General features: G+C 40.9%; 1 protein-coding gene and 1 long non-coding RNA gene across 2 annotated transcripts in view; both read left to right on the top strand.

The window, feature by feature from the left end:
• Positions 1-6,496, top strand: part of hus1 (HUS1 checkpoint clamp component) — a 7,356-nt gene extending 860 nt beyond the window's left edge. The window contains exons 2-8 of the mRNA XM_042510077.1: positions 1,407-1,534; positions 2,252-2,428; positions 3,267-3,374; positions 3,960-4,034; positions 4,441-4,540; positions 4,875-5,009; positions 6,092-6,496. Of these exons, the coding sequence (XP_042366011.1) occupies positions 1,407-1,534; positions 2,252-2,428; positions 3,267-3,374; positions 3,960-4,034; positions 4,441-4,540; positions 4,875-5,009; positions 6,092-6,174 (806 nt within the window). The 3' untranslated portion in view covers positions 6,175-6,496. The remainder of the gene's footprint in view (positions 1-1,406; positions 1,535-2,251; positions 2,429-3,266; positions 3,375-3,959; positions 4,035-4,440; positions 4,541-4,874; positions 5,010-6,091) is intronic.
• A 2,082-nt stretch (positions 6,497-8,578) lies between these two features.
• Positions 8,579-11,834, top strand: LOC121960411. Its single transcript, XR_006106980.1, has 3 exons — positions 8,579-8,656; positions 11,153-11,311; positions 11,670-11,834. It is a non-coding gene; the product is annotated as an uncharacterized LOC121960411 (long non-coding RNA).
• Positions 11,835-12,500: the final 666 nt, after the last annotated feature.

Here is a 12,500-nt window from a genome sequence, read left to right as displayed (position 1 = left end):
GAAACTTTCTAAAATGCTACAGACTTCCGAAACCCCAGAATTGTCCTAACAAAAGAATAAAACTCAGATTTGAGCAGCCTGGATTAAAACGACGTGTGTCTGTGATGTTTCTGTCTGTGATGTTTCTGTCTGTGGTGTTTCTGTTGATGTTTCTGTCTGTGGTGTTTCTGTCTGATGTTTCTGTCTGTGGTGTTTCTGTCTGTGGTGTTTCTGTCTGATGTTTCTGTCTGTGGTGTTTCTGTCTGATGTTTCTGTCTGTGATGTTTCTGTCTGATGTTTCTGTCTGTGGTGTTTCTGTCTGTGTGTTTCTGTCTGTGGTGTTTCTGTCTGTGGTGTTTCTGTCTGTGATGTTTCTGTCTGTGATGTTTCTGTCTGTGATGTTTCTGTCTGATGTTTCTGTCTGTGATGTTTCTGTCTGTGATGTTTTCTGTCTCTGATGTTTCTGTCTGTGGTGTTTCTGTCTGATGTTTCTGTCTGTGGTGTTTCTGTCTGGTGTTTCTTCTGTTTCTGTCTGTGATGTTTCTGTCTGTGGTGTTTCTGTCTGTGGTGTTTCTGTCTCTGTGGTTTCTGTCTGTGGTGTTTCTGTCTGTGGTGTTTCTGTCTGTGGTGTTTTCTGTCTGTGATGTTTCTGTCTGTGGTGTGTTGTGATGTTTCTGTCTGTGATGTTTCTGTCTGTGATTGTTTCTGTCTGTGATGTTTCTGTCTGTGGTGTTTCTGTCTGTGGGTGTTTCTGTCTGTGATGTTTCTGTCTGTGGTGTTTCTGTCTGTGGTGTTTCTGTCTGTGTGTTTCTGTCTGTGGTGTTTCTTCTGTGTGATGTTTCTGTCTGTGGTTTCTGTCTGTGGTGTTTCTGTCTGTGGTGTTTCTGTCTGATGTTTCTGTCTGTGGTGTTTCTGTCTGTGGTGTTTCTGTCTGTGTGTTTCTGTCTGATGTGTCTTTCTGTTCTGGTGTTTCTGTCTGTGATGTTTCTGTCTGTGGTGTTTCTGTCTGTGTGTTTCTGTCTGTGATGTTTCTGTCTGTGATGTTTCTGTCTGTGATGTTTCTGTCTGTGATGTTTCTGTCTGTGATGTTTCTGTCTGTGATGTTTCTGTCTGTGATGTTTCACGACGCTCGTCCGGGCCGCGGGGTTGTCCGCTGTGGTGGTTTATAACTCGTCTCGTGTCGTCTCCAGGAGTCGTCACCACCATCTCTAAGCTGACCAAAGTCTGCGTCCTGCGACTGACTCCGGACAACCTGTTCTTCGTTGTTTCTGTCTGTGGTGTTTCTGTCTGTGATGTTTCTGTCTGATGTTTCTGTCTGTGATGTTTCTGTCTGTGGTGTTTCTGTCTGTGGTGTTTCTGTCTGTGATGTTTCTGTCTGTGGTGTTTCTGTCTGTGGTGGTTTATAACTCGTCTCGTGTCGTCTCCAGGAGTCGTCACCACCATCTCTAAGCTGACCAAAGTCTGCGTCCTGCGACTGACTCCGGACAACCTGTTCTTCGTTCTGTCGGGAAAAGTGGCGAACGGCGGCGTCAGCATGTGGTGCGAGCTGTCACAGGTAGGAGCTCCGCTTCGGCCGGAGAGATGAAGTGTGAGGGACAAACCTGATCAGTGTCCTCAAGATGTTGTCGGAAATTTGTCCCCAGCCTGGACTCAGCACGTCGCTCGAATCTCACGCTGTTTGTCGAAAAACGAAAACACTTCAGTCACCACTGATCCACGTTTTTATTATTATTTTCATTTTGTGTGAACTGAGCCTTTATGCTGGGTCTCCGTCACAGATTTGAACAAAACTTAAGCGGTGTTTTCGAAATTTCGATAAAACACAGTGCGAGATGAATGCGTCTCCACTGAGTGATGTTGTGCGATAGCATGACAGTAACCATGGCGATGGATGTCCAAAACATTAGCAGCTTTATTTCTCTAGCAGCCGCTCGATAAAGCCGATCTAATATCACCGTAGTTTCTTTGTCTCGTATCAGAGTGAAGACGATCCGCGCGTATCGAGTCGTGTTTTGTAGAACGTCGTGTGACTTTGTTGTACTTTTTCGTCTTCTTCGGGTTTAATGGCGGTTGGCGTCCATAAAGTCTCATTAGCGCCACCTGCTGTTGCACATCATACGAGCTCAAAAAGTGTGAAATATAGAAAATAAAATTAGTGAAATCTGAGTTTTTCGAAACTGGCGTGTTTCCATTAGGTGTGTTCTGTATTCACACTTTCAGTCGTGCAGTTTGAGGGTTAATGGAAACCCGCCCGGTGTCGTCCTTCCCGCAGGCAAACTTCTTCGATGAGTACCAGATGGAGGGCGTGTCCCCCGAGGACAACGAGATCTGTCTGGAGGTGACCCCAGAGAACCTGTCCAGAGCCCTGAAGACGGTCCAGAACGCCAGAGCCGTCAAAGTCAAACTGACCAAGAAGCACTGCCCCTGCCTCACCATCGCCGCCGAGCTGGTGAGACCCCGAACGATCAAAACACCCGGCAGATTCAGTCACACCGCCACGAAAATAACGCAGGGAATCAAACTCACACCGCGGAGGATCAGGGCCACGCTGAGGAACAACATTCGTTAGATTTTGAGAATTATGTCCTGATATTAAGGGAATAAAGTCCTAATTTTAAGAATAAACTCATAATTTTATGAGAATAAAGTCATAATATTACGAGAGTAAAGTTGTAATTTTGAGAATAAACTCGAAGTTAATAAAGGCATCGTTTTATGAAAAAAATGTTGTAAATTTATGAGAATAAACTTGTAACATTGCAAGCATAACGTCGAAATTTTACGAGAATAAATTAGTAATTTTACAAGAATAAAAGTTGTAATTTTACGAGAATAAAAGTTGTAATTTTACGAGAATAAAAGTCATAGTTTTCCAGGAATAAAGTCATAGTTTTATGAGAATAAAGTTGTAATGTCGAAAATGAACTAAATTTTTGTTACCTTATTCTTAAAATGTAACAAAATGCTTTTCTTTAACATGGCCCTAATCCTCCGCTGTAATACGTTTCATAGTTAATGTGTTTATTTCCATATAATAATATCCGCTTTTGCCTAAAATTCTGACTTAATTCTCGTTAAATTACTACTTTTTTCTCATAATATTCCGACTTTATTCTCGAAGCTTAAAGTTTATTTCTCTTTAATGTGGCCCTAAAACTCAGTCGTAAAAACACTTTTGTTCCTGTTAAAGTTTTTCTTTATCTGAATCAAGTCAACGGAGCCGATCACACCGAAAAGCGTCGGCAGTAAAACCGTTCGGTACGTTCTAACCATGATGTCGTGTCCAGCCCACCATGTCCAGCATCAGCCGAGTCGTCACTCACGACGTCCCGGTGGACGTCGTCCCCCGCAGACTCTGGCACGAGTTCAAAGAGCCGAACATGCCGGACTTCGATGTAAGTGACGTCTCTACAAACCGCAACTCACATCTTTCTCTTCATCTTCTGCTTAGAGAAAATATCAGAGAAGTTAACTCCAGAGGCACCAAACGCTCTGAAGCACCCGAAATCAAACAGTCATTTAATAAAGCTTTTTTCTGATGGGATCTCATGCAGATTGAGAAACACAAAATCACCCAGAAACTGTCCAAAATGCCAGAAATGTCCCATTTCTGTTGGTAAACCAAATAAATGCTTTTGTTATACTTTAATATGTCCAAATTTTTTCTTTTTTTTTTCAACATTTGACTATTTATTTAACTTTTCACTGGACAAAAAAGCCACAATTTACGATAAACATTTGTTTAAATAAGATTGTCACTCAGTTTTTAGAAAACGAGCCTTAACTTTAATCCCGAGAGGCATTAAAAAGCCTTAAAAAGCCTTAAAAAGCCTTAAATCTGCCTTACCTTCATCTGCAGGAGCCCTTTAGTGAGCGCGCTCTCGACCACAGTGTCTGTTTGTAGAGGACAGGAGATTTGAGAGTTTTTGAGCAGAGTGAAGGCGTCTCTGACAGGTGTGGTCACATGTGCGTCCCTGCAGGTCAGTATCTACCTGCCTCCGCTGAAGACGATGAAGAACGTCGTGGACAGGATGAAGAACCTCTCCAACTTCCTGGTACCATCACGTTCCTCCAAACAAACTGCACCTCAGACGTTTTGAAACACGAGAAAACACGTTTGATTTCTTTTAAAAAGTTCACAGAAGCACCTCCAGACGAGGAGCTCCCATGAGTATTTAAAATATTCTTGGTAGTAATTATATTGAATATTTATTTTACTGCATTTTTACCTATTTTCTCGATAATTTAAAAAAATGAAACGTGTAAAGTTGCTTTGTCTCCTGTGTTTTTTTGTACATTATTGGGGATTAAAATGTTTTTAATTCTGATAGAAATGATGGATGAAACTATAAAAATAAATCCCACTTTTTATTAAATTGGAATTATCTTCTAAGCTCGTGTTAGGTGACACGTTTGAGTCTCTGCTGGATGTAAATGAAAGTGTGTGTTTTTGTGTTTCAGGTGATGGAGGCCAACCTGAGCGGAGAGATGAACCTGAAGATCGAGACCGATCTGGTCTCTGTCAGCACTCACTTCAAGGACCTGGGAAACCCTCCGTGGGGTAAAAACCCTCCCGCTGGAATCTGTTTGCTTTTATTTTATGTTTTTAGGAGTTTTGGTGTTTCGGTCCAGACTGAATAATTGAGAGTGAAAGTAAATTTCTGCAGACATTCATGACCAAAAAGCCATTCTTTATTAAAAATAAACACTCGAAGATTTGGTTGATTTTTTGTTTCCATCAGGCGTATTTTATATTCACAATTCGAGGGTTAATGGAAACTCACCTGTTGTTTCAGGTTTTATTCAGCACCCAAATACAGCCCCGTCTGTCTCACGTGTCTCCCTCCTCCTGTCTCCTTTCGTCCCCCGCTCATCTTCCCCGTCCGTCCCTTCAGGTGACGATGCCTCTCAGGACGGCGGTCCGTCTCAGAGCAGGGACCCAGACGCCATGGCCCAGGCCAGAGTGGACATCAGGAAGCTGCAGCAGTTCCTGATGGGACAGCAGGTCAACCCCAGCAAGGCCATGTGCAGTAAGTCCACCTCCACATTCACGAGTACAGGCAAAGTACACATGTAGTAAATGCGATATTTCTCCTTTCCTTCAGGCAGTTTCTTCAAATTTTGCACAAACGATCACTCAGACTAAAGAATGTATGAGTAGATTTTGGTGGTCAAAGGTCACTGTGACCTTGCGTCTGTCCATTTCTAGTGGAAATAATACTTCAAGAATACCTGGAGGGAATTTTTTCAAATTTGGCACAAACGTCCGTTTGGACTAAAGGATGAATGAGTAGATTTTGATGGTCAGTGACCGTTGACCACCAAAGTTTATTCCATTTCATCTCAAGAATGCCATGTTGGAATTTACTCAAATTTGGCACAAACGTCCACTTTGACTAAAGAATGAATGTATTAGATTTTGATCACTCTTACCTCGCATCCTTTTTCATTCTCATGAACATGATATCTTAAGAATGGCCTTCACGGAATCTTTGTCAAATTTGACACGAACGTCCACCCTGACTCAAGGACGAATTAGTAGATTTTGGTGGTCAAAAGTCAAAGTCACTGTGACCTTGTCTCTGTCTAAGTCTTGTGAAATATATCTTGAATGTATCTTTCTAATTTGGCACTAACATACACTTTGACTAAAGAAAGAACTGATTGGAATTTGGTGGTCAAAGGTCAAGATCTCTCTTAACTTGCATCCATCTTATTCGTGTGAACGTAATATCTCAAGAACACCTTAAGGATTTTTTTTTTTTAATTTGGCACAAATGTTCAGTTTGAGTCCAGGACTTATTAGAAGTTGGCGGCCATAGGTCAGAGGTCACTGTGACCTCACAAACCATGATTTTGGTCATAACTCAAGAATTCATGCACTAAATACGACAGAATTTCACACAAATAAGGATAAAATGATGAAGTGGTGACATTTTAGATCCAAATGTCAAACTTCACTCACGACTTTGAAATATACGAAATGAATGCACCTGTAACGGAGTGATTTTGTCTCTTTTACCTGAATTTAAAAAATTACAGTAGAATTTGAAAGCACAGAATTGGGACCCATCGCTGGTTAAATCACGTTACCATTGATCTGTCTCCTCAGACATCGTCCACGAGAGGGTCGTCCACCTGATTCTGCTGCACGAGGACGTGTCGCTGCAGTATTTCATCCCCGCTGTGGCGTAGCCGCTCTGCAGACGGCACACCTTATTTCTGCTCACTGTGAGTTTGGGGAATTTAAAAATGGGCTCAGAACCTGTTCCAGGTGTTTCCCCAAAAAGGATCCTGTCTCTCTCTGAGCCCATGAGACAAAACTCTGTCTGCGAGTCTGTCCCACATTTGAATGACACTGAGGCTGTCCCAGTCCACACGGTGGACCTCAGGAGGACACTGACCCTCTGTAGACGTCACGGTTATCGAGGAGGATCCGGACAGTGGAGATAAAAGAGAAAACTGAACCTTTAAAATGTGTTTGACATGTTTTCCATTAAAAGTATTGTGGCATTTATTTGGTTTCACTTTGACACATTAGAGTTGAATTATGTTTTTATTTCAGGAGTTCAAAGTATCCAAAACTTTCCTGTGAAAAAACTCAGTTGTCATTTTGCTTTTTTGCATCAAAACAGGATTTGGTGAATTTGTCGTTCGGTGTGAGCTCATCCTTCCTCTTTCGCTCCTTCAGCGTCCTTCGTGAAAGAGCTGCATTTTGATTTTTGCACAAAAAGTCTTTCATCATGTTTAAAAGTCAGAGTATTTGAACTTTTCTTCTGGTCATGCATCTCCACACCAGCATGAAAAACTGATGGTGTTTGTGTTGACGGCACAGAGCCGACTGTGAACAGACAAAAACTGCAGTAAAAACATCAGTTGAGACGCATATTCTGAATGCGCTGTGTGCATCAATCAATCAATCAGTCAAATTTTATTTATAAAGCAGCTTTCAAACAAATCAAATGCAACTTAAAGTGCTTTACCATTTAATTAAATGAACTTGGAACAAGACCAACACAGGAAAGGCAAAATGCATCTTAAAAAATAGAAGGAGTATAAACCGTAACATTGTGATAGTAGGACGAGACTAAAAAAACTTTTAAAGGCTTTTAGTTTGAAAGTATCTACCTATCTTCCTTAAATCTGACAAATGTCTTCAAATCCTTGAAATGTACTTAAATCTGAGAAATGTCCTCAAATCTTAAGCCCTTCCTAAAATCCGGGAAATGTCCAACATCTTAGAAATGTCCTAAAATCCTAGAAACATCTTGAAATCCTTGAAACTTCCTAAAATCTGAGAAATGGATTCTAATCCTCGAAATGTACTTAAATCTGAGAAATGTCTTAAAATCTTAGAAACTTCCTAAAATCTGAGAAAAGTCCAACATCTTAGAAATGTCCTACAATTCTAGAAACATGCTTAAATCCAAGAACCCCACCCCCCAAAAAAGGAAAGTCACCCAGATTTTCAAAGTAAAACAAAAAATCGCCATTTGTTTGTTTGGAAAAAAAAATCAGCTGAGATTTTCAAATTTAAAAAAAGTTAAATTTGAAAAAGAAAAAAAAGTCTTATTTTAAAAAAAAAATAGATAACCAAAAACTTTTAAAGTAAAAAAATTCTCATTTTCTTTACAATTACCAAAACTAAAAAAATATGTCACAAAATATGCCATGTGTTTAAAATTTTGCATTAACAATATACCAGATAAAACAATTTAAAGTTGTATGCCCTTCCCTTGAGCCAAAATAGGTTCTCAGTGCATAAAAAAATTATCTGACATGCCTCCCCCTTTCTGCCCCACCCCTCCCCTCTGATAAATAACGAACAGTCCCTTACTGCAGTCAGAAAATGACCCAACCTGCGCTGGGACCAGAAACCTCCTCCCTTCTCTGCAGCAGCTTCAGCTCCTGCTGGTGAATTAAATCAGTATTTCATGATGATATAAATGTAGTTTGGATGTTTGTTTTGGACCTTTGATAACGTTCAGCCTTCAGTCTGTCTGCGCAGGCGCACTGTGCGCAGCCGGCGGCTCCGCGCGCCGTTTGTCTGGAAGCTTCTAGAAGGTTCTACGGAGGAAAAAGGCGCGAGGACACGAAGCCTCAGGAAACCCTCGAGGAGCTTTTAGAGACGAAGAAAGGAGGCTGATGAGAGGAAGCTGGAGATCATCCCAGTAAAGCTCAGTAACGTTTGACAAAGGCAACAAACGCAGGACGATTCATCACCAGCTAACCAGCTAACCAGCTAACGGGCGAAATACGGCTAAATTTGACTCAGGACGATTCATCACCAGCTAACAGGCTAAATATGGCTAACGTTAGCCAGGTTAGCATCCCGTTAGCAAAGGTCTTTTCAGTGAACTTGACTGTGCCAACACAGTGGCTGTTTTTAGTGGTGATGGCTAAATTAATTGAGTGAATACCTGTGTGTTTAACTTTATTATAACTGAGCTAACTGAGCTCAAACTAAACTCTGCTAAGTTAGCTGTCTTGGTTTGGTTAGCTGTTGCTAAGGTCGGTCTTTAGCTAACAACATATAAATGTCTCTCTTCAGGTAGCTAGCTGTCTCCGGCTGAACTGTGTGAAGGAGGACCTCCAGTCACAGATGGAGACACTTGAGGACAGTGTGAGTGTCCACTCAGTGGATTTGACTCTTCTTGAGGACAGACTGCTGTTCACGGTAGGAAAACACACACAGCTAGCTTTAGTTAGCTTTAGTTACATTAGGGGTCAGCCAGCTGCTCTTCCTAAGATAACTAGATTAATCAGTTTTCAGCTAACCACATTAAATTGACCAGGTTTAGTCAGTCAGTACCATTGTTAGCTGTTACCATATTAAGGGGGCTCCTGAGGGTCAGAGGACCAGATGAAATGTTCATGTTAACTCGCTTTCTCTCAGAAAGTTTCAGGTCCAGAGGAATATGAAGGAGCTGATGTTCAGCTGTGTTTCTGTTCCCTCAAAGTCTGCAGAAGAAAACATCACAGAAAAAAACACACACTCTTAAACTCAATATACCTATGAACATGATCAAGACAAAAAGATAATGTACCAACATTTTGTCAGACACACCCTGATCTATGTGAGCACCACATACACACACACACACACACACACACACACACAAGCATATGAATAAACTCACTTGATTCCTTGTAAGTGAAAAGGGGAGGAGCAACACTAAACAGGTAAATCAGGTCCATGTCCTGCTCGACTGAGGAGTCCACACTGCAGACAGACGCTGAGGTCAGTTCATGGATTTTGCTCTTTTACTGTTTGTATCAACCAAATTTTAAATCCATAACAGATGTTGAAATTTCCCTCAGTTTACTTGGTTTCTGAGTTTGTCTGAGCATAAATCTCAACAACTCTTTTTTTTAAAGTTCTTCAGTCTGAGCAGAAAGTGTCCAAATTTAATCTGGACTCAAACTGGATCAGTTTTTGTCAGATTGAAATGATTTTTTTTTTTATCAGGTGCTGTGAAATTTAACATTTTGTAACAGGTGACAAACATTTATTCAAAGAAAACTTAAGAAACTGTTAGGAATAATATGTTTTTATATGCAGTGTTTTGTATTTCAGAGCACAGAAACATTTACATAAAGTGTCTGTGTTAAATATTTTGGGGAAAAGCTCTTTGATGAGGACACAGTAATGTTGAGCTGCGCATTAAAACCTGAACTCATCTGATTGGATAATTGATAGATTTTTTTCTTCATCTTTGATTCTTTATTAGGGCTGCAGGTTGTCAGAGATCAGCTGTGCTTCTCTGTGGGAGGATATAGTTCCTGCATGTATGAATCGTAAGGTGCCTGGTGATTTCCACCTCTATCAGGTTCCCATTTAAAGGGTTATTTGACATAATTTGACTCTTCTGCACGAAATAGACCAGTTCCACAGCGTCTGCTTCAGTTAATCTGAAAATAATCAATAATCAAAGAATACTACAGGAAAAAAAGCAAGACTGTTGCGGCAAATAAGGCGCGAGAGAAATGTAGGTGAATAATTTATTTCAGCACTACATGGACTCTCAGTGCTTGTGTTTTTTTCCTATTATGAAAGCTGCTGCAAATCCAACAGCTCTTAAACTTGACACCATCCCATAATAAAGGCTGCGTGGAAATCACAGTAGTGTTGGGGCTGTAAATAATAAATACAGGAGTTGGAGGTGAAAACAGATCTCGACATGTTGCTCCAGTGAAGGCGTGAAATTTAACTTGTGCAGGTCTGGACAGAAGGACTTTGTGCTCTGACAGCAGTTCCAGATGAATTCACAGATTTTATTACTGTTACCTGACATGAACCGGGCTGATAAGTTTGAGTTTTATTATTTCTCCGTTGAACATTAACCTGGTTCACCTGTGACTCCTCTTCTCTCCGTTTACTGGACATCACCTCTGAGTCGGTGGCCACGATCACAAACATGAGACACTCGGGTCTTGGATATTTTCAACGAGTGCTTTGTTTGTAACTTTGACTGTTCAGATCCATCCGGCCCCTTGTTTTTGTTGAGGAACTTTGGTGACTCCAGGCAAGTTTTTCATCAGCATCATTCTTGCTCTAATGTTACTGTTAGAGGGTCGAGTTTAGTCTCTTTATCCGCAACATATATCTGCTTGACTTCATATGTGAGCACAGTACGCAGGTTTACTGGAAAATGACGGTTTTAGTAAAAAGCTGTTGGTGATTGAAGTATCAGGAAGCTCTTAAATTAAGATTTCCACTCGCAGTTTGATCTGCGATCCCAGAGCGTTTAAAAGGTGATTATCAGAACGTTTGTCCTTGGGAGGGTCGTGCTCCTTTGACACTCATGTGCACTTGCTGTGAACCGTCGTCTACGTACGTAAGAACACTTAAAAGTAAAGAAAATACAAGAAACTAACAGTTACAGGTCTGAGAGAACAAAAACTGGAGTCGCTGTGTTTTGTTTGAATGTCAGCCAGATAATTTTAAGTTACCTGGAAACTGTTGCAGAACTCGCCTCCGTTAGCCGTTTGTCACAACTGTGACTGTAAAAACACATTTCAGCGTTTAAAATGAGCATTAAGTAAATCTGGTTGACCATTTTTTTAGCATTTCCTCTGGATTAACTAAGAAGTTTGTCTCGGGGCGAGTCTGTAATTTATGTCAAATAAAAACTACTTCTGACTTTCCTCTGCGATGTATTTGTGTCTACAGTGTTCCTGGTTTTTCTCTCAGAGTTGAGAAGATGATGGATTTGGAGGAAGAGGAGGACGGAGCAGAGTCTACAGTATCTGGCCGTCTGTCTATGAAGAGTGATCGGTCCAGAAATTTACCTCTGATCTTCAGTAATGAACCTGGACCCTCAGACACAAAGTAAGAGTCTGTAAAGATGGTTCAGTTTTTATCTGATAATCACCATTACAGCACTGTTTTGTGATTACACAAGTTTTTGTTTTTTTATTCACTGGCAATATCCCAATCAGGTGTTTTTGGCCCCGATCCAGGTCCATTAAAATCAGTATTTAGTGACAGTGAGTTTGACCCACAGACTGTGTTTGACCAACATTGCTGTTCCCTCAAAGTGTTGCTTATCACTTTGTGTCGCCCCCTGTTGTTTGTCTGCAGTACAGGTCATAAAGCCCGCCCCTCCATGTTTGTGAATGGGCTAAACTGAAAACTCAAAGTACACGCCAAAAACATGTTTACCAAAGACAGTTTCTGTCACTGACAGGGGCATTTTCATCATGATTGACAGCTGTGACAGCCAATATGAGCGCTCACATTCAGTGAGGCTGCTCGCGATTGGTCGGGCCAATGTTTTGGCAGGAACTCCTCCACAGCGGAAATCGCTACCGTGCAGTCTCCGGCTCTCAGTGACATCACCATCCCAACATGGCAGTGCCCGAATCTGGGATATTTGGACTGCACACCTTGGGAGGAAGTGGAGACACGTCGTCTATGTTTTTTTGTTTTTTGTCTTTTTGTTTGTCTCAGAGCGAGAATATCATTTATGTGAAATAATTAAGAAACTACTGAGGTTATAGGTGGAGTTCTGACTTTCCTCTGCGATGTATTTGTGTCTACAGTGTTCCTGGTTTTCCTCTCAGAGTTCAGAAGATGATGGATTTGGAGGAAGAGGAGGACGGAGCAGAGTCTACAGTATCTGGCCATCTGTCTATGAAGAGTGATCGATCCAGAAATTTACCTCTGAACTTCAGTAATGAACCTGGACCCTCAGACACAAAGTAAGAGTCTGTTTCCTCTGTAAATTTATAAAGATGGTTCAGTTTTTATCTGATAATCGGAACTACAACATTGTTTTGTGATTAAACAAGTTTTTGAAATTAGTATTTACTGAGTCTGACCTGATATTTAGATTTACCTCAGTGTTGATTAGATATGTTATTGAGTCACTGAAATGGCAGTTGCTAAATCTGACACCTTATTTTTTTTACAAGCTACCCGATCCAAATACTGGTCTATGGTTTTGCGTTATTGTCATTATATAGTACAGGATTCCTCAATGAAATGCAGTTAAATACGAGAAATTAAACAGGCAATA

This window comes from Plectropomus leopardus, chromosome 21 (genome assembly GCF_008729295.1).
Source record: "Plectropomus leopardus isolate mb chromosome 21, YSFRI_Pleo_2.0, whole genome shotgun sequence".
NCBI lineage: Eukaryota > Metazoa > Chordata > Actinopteri > Perciformes > Serranidae > Plectropomus > Plectropomus leopardus.
The sequence above is the reverse complement of the archived record's forward strand: the minus strand, read 5'-3'. Positions and strand labels throughout refer to the sequence as shown.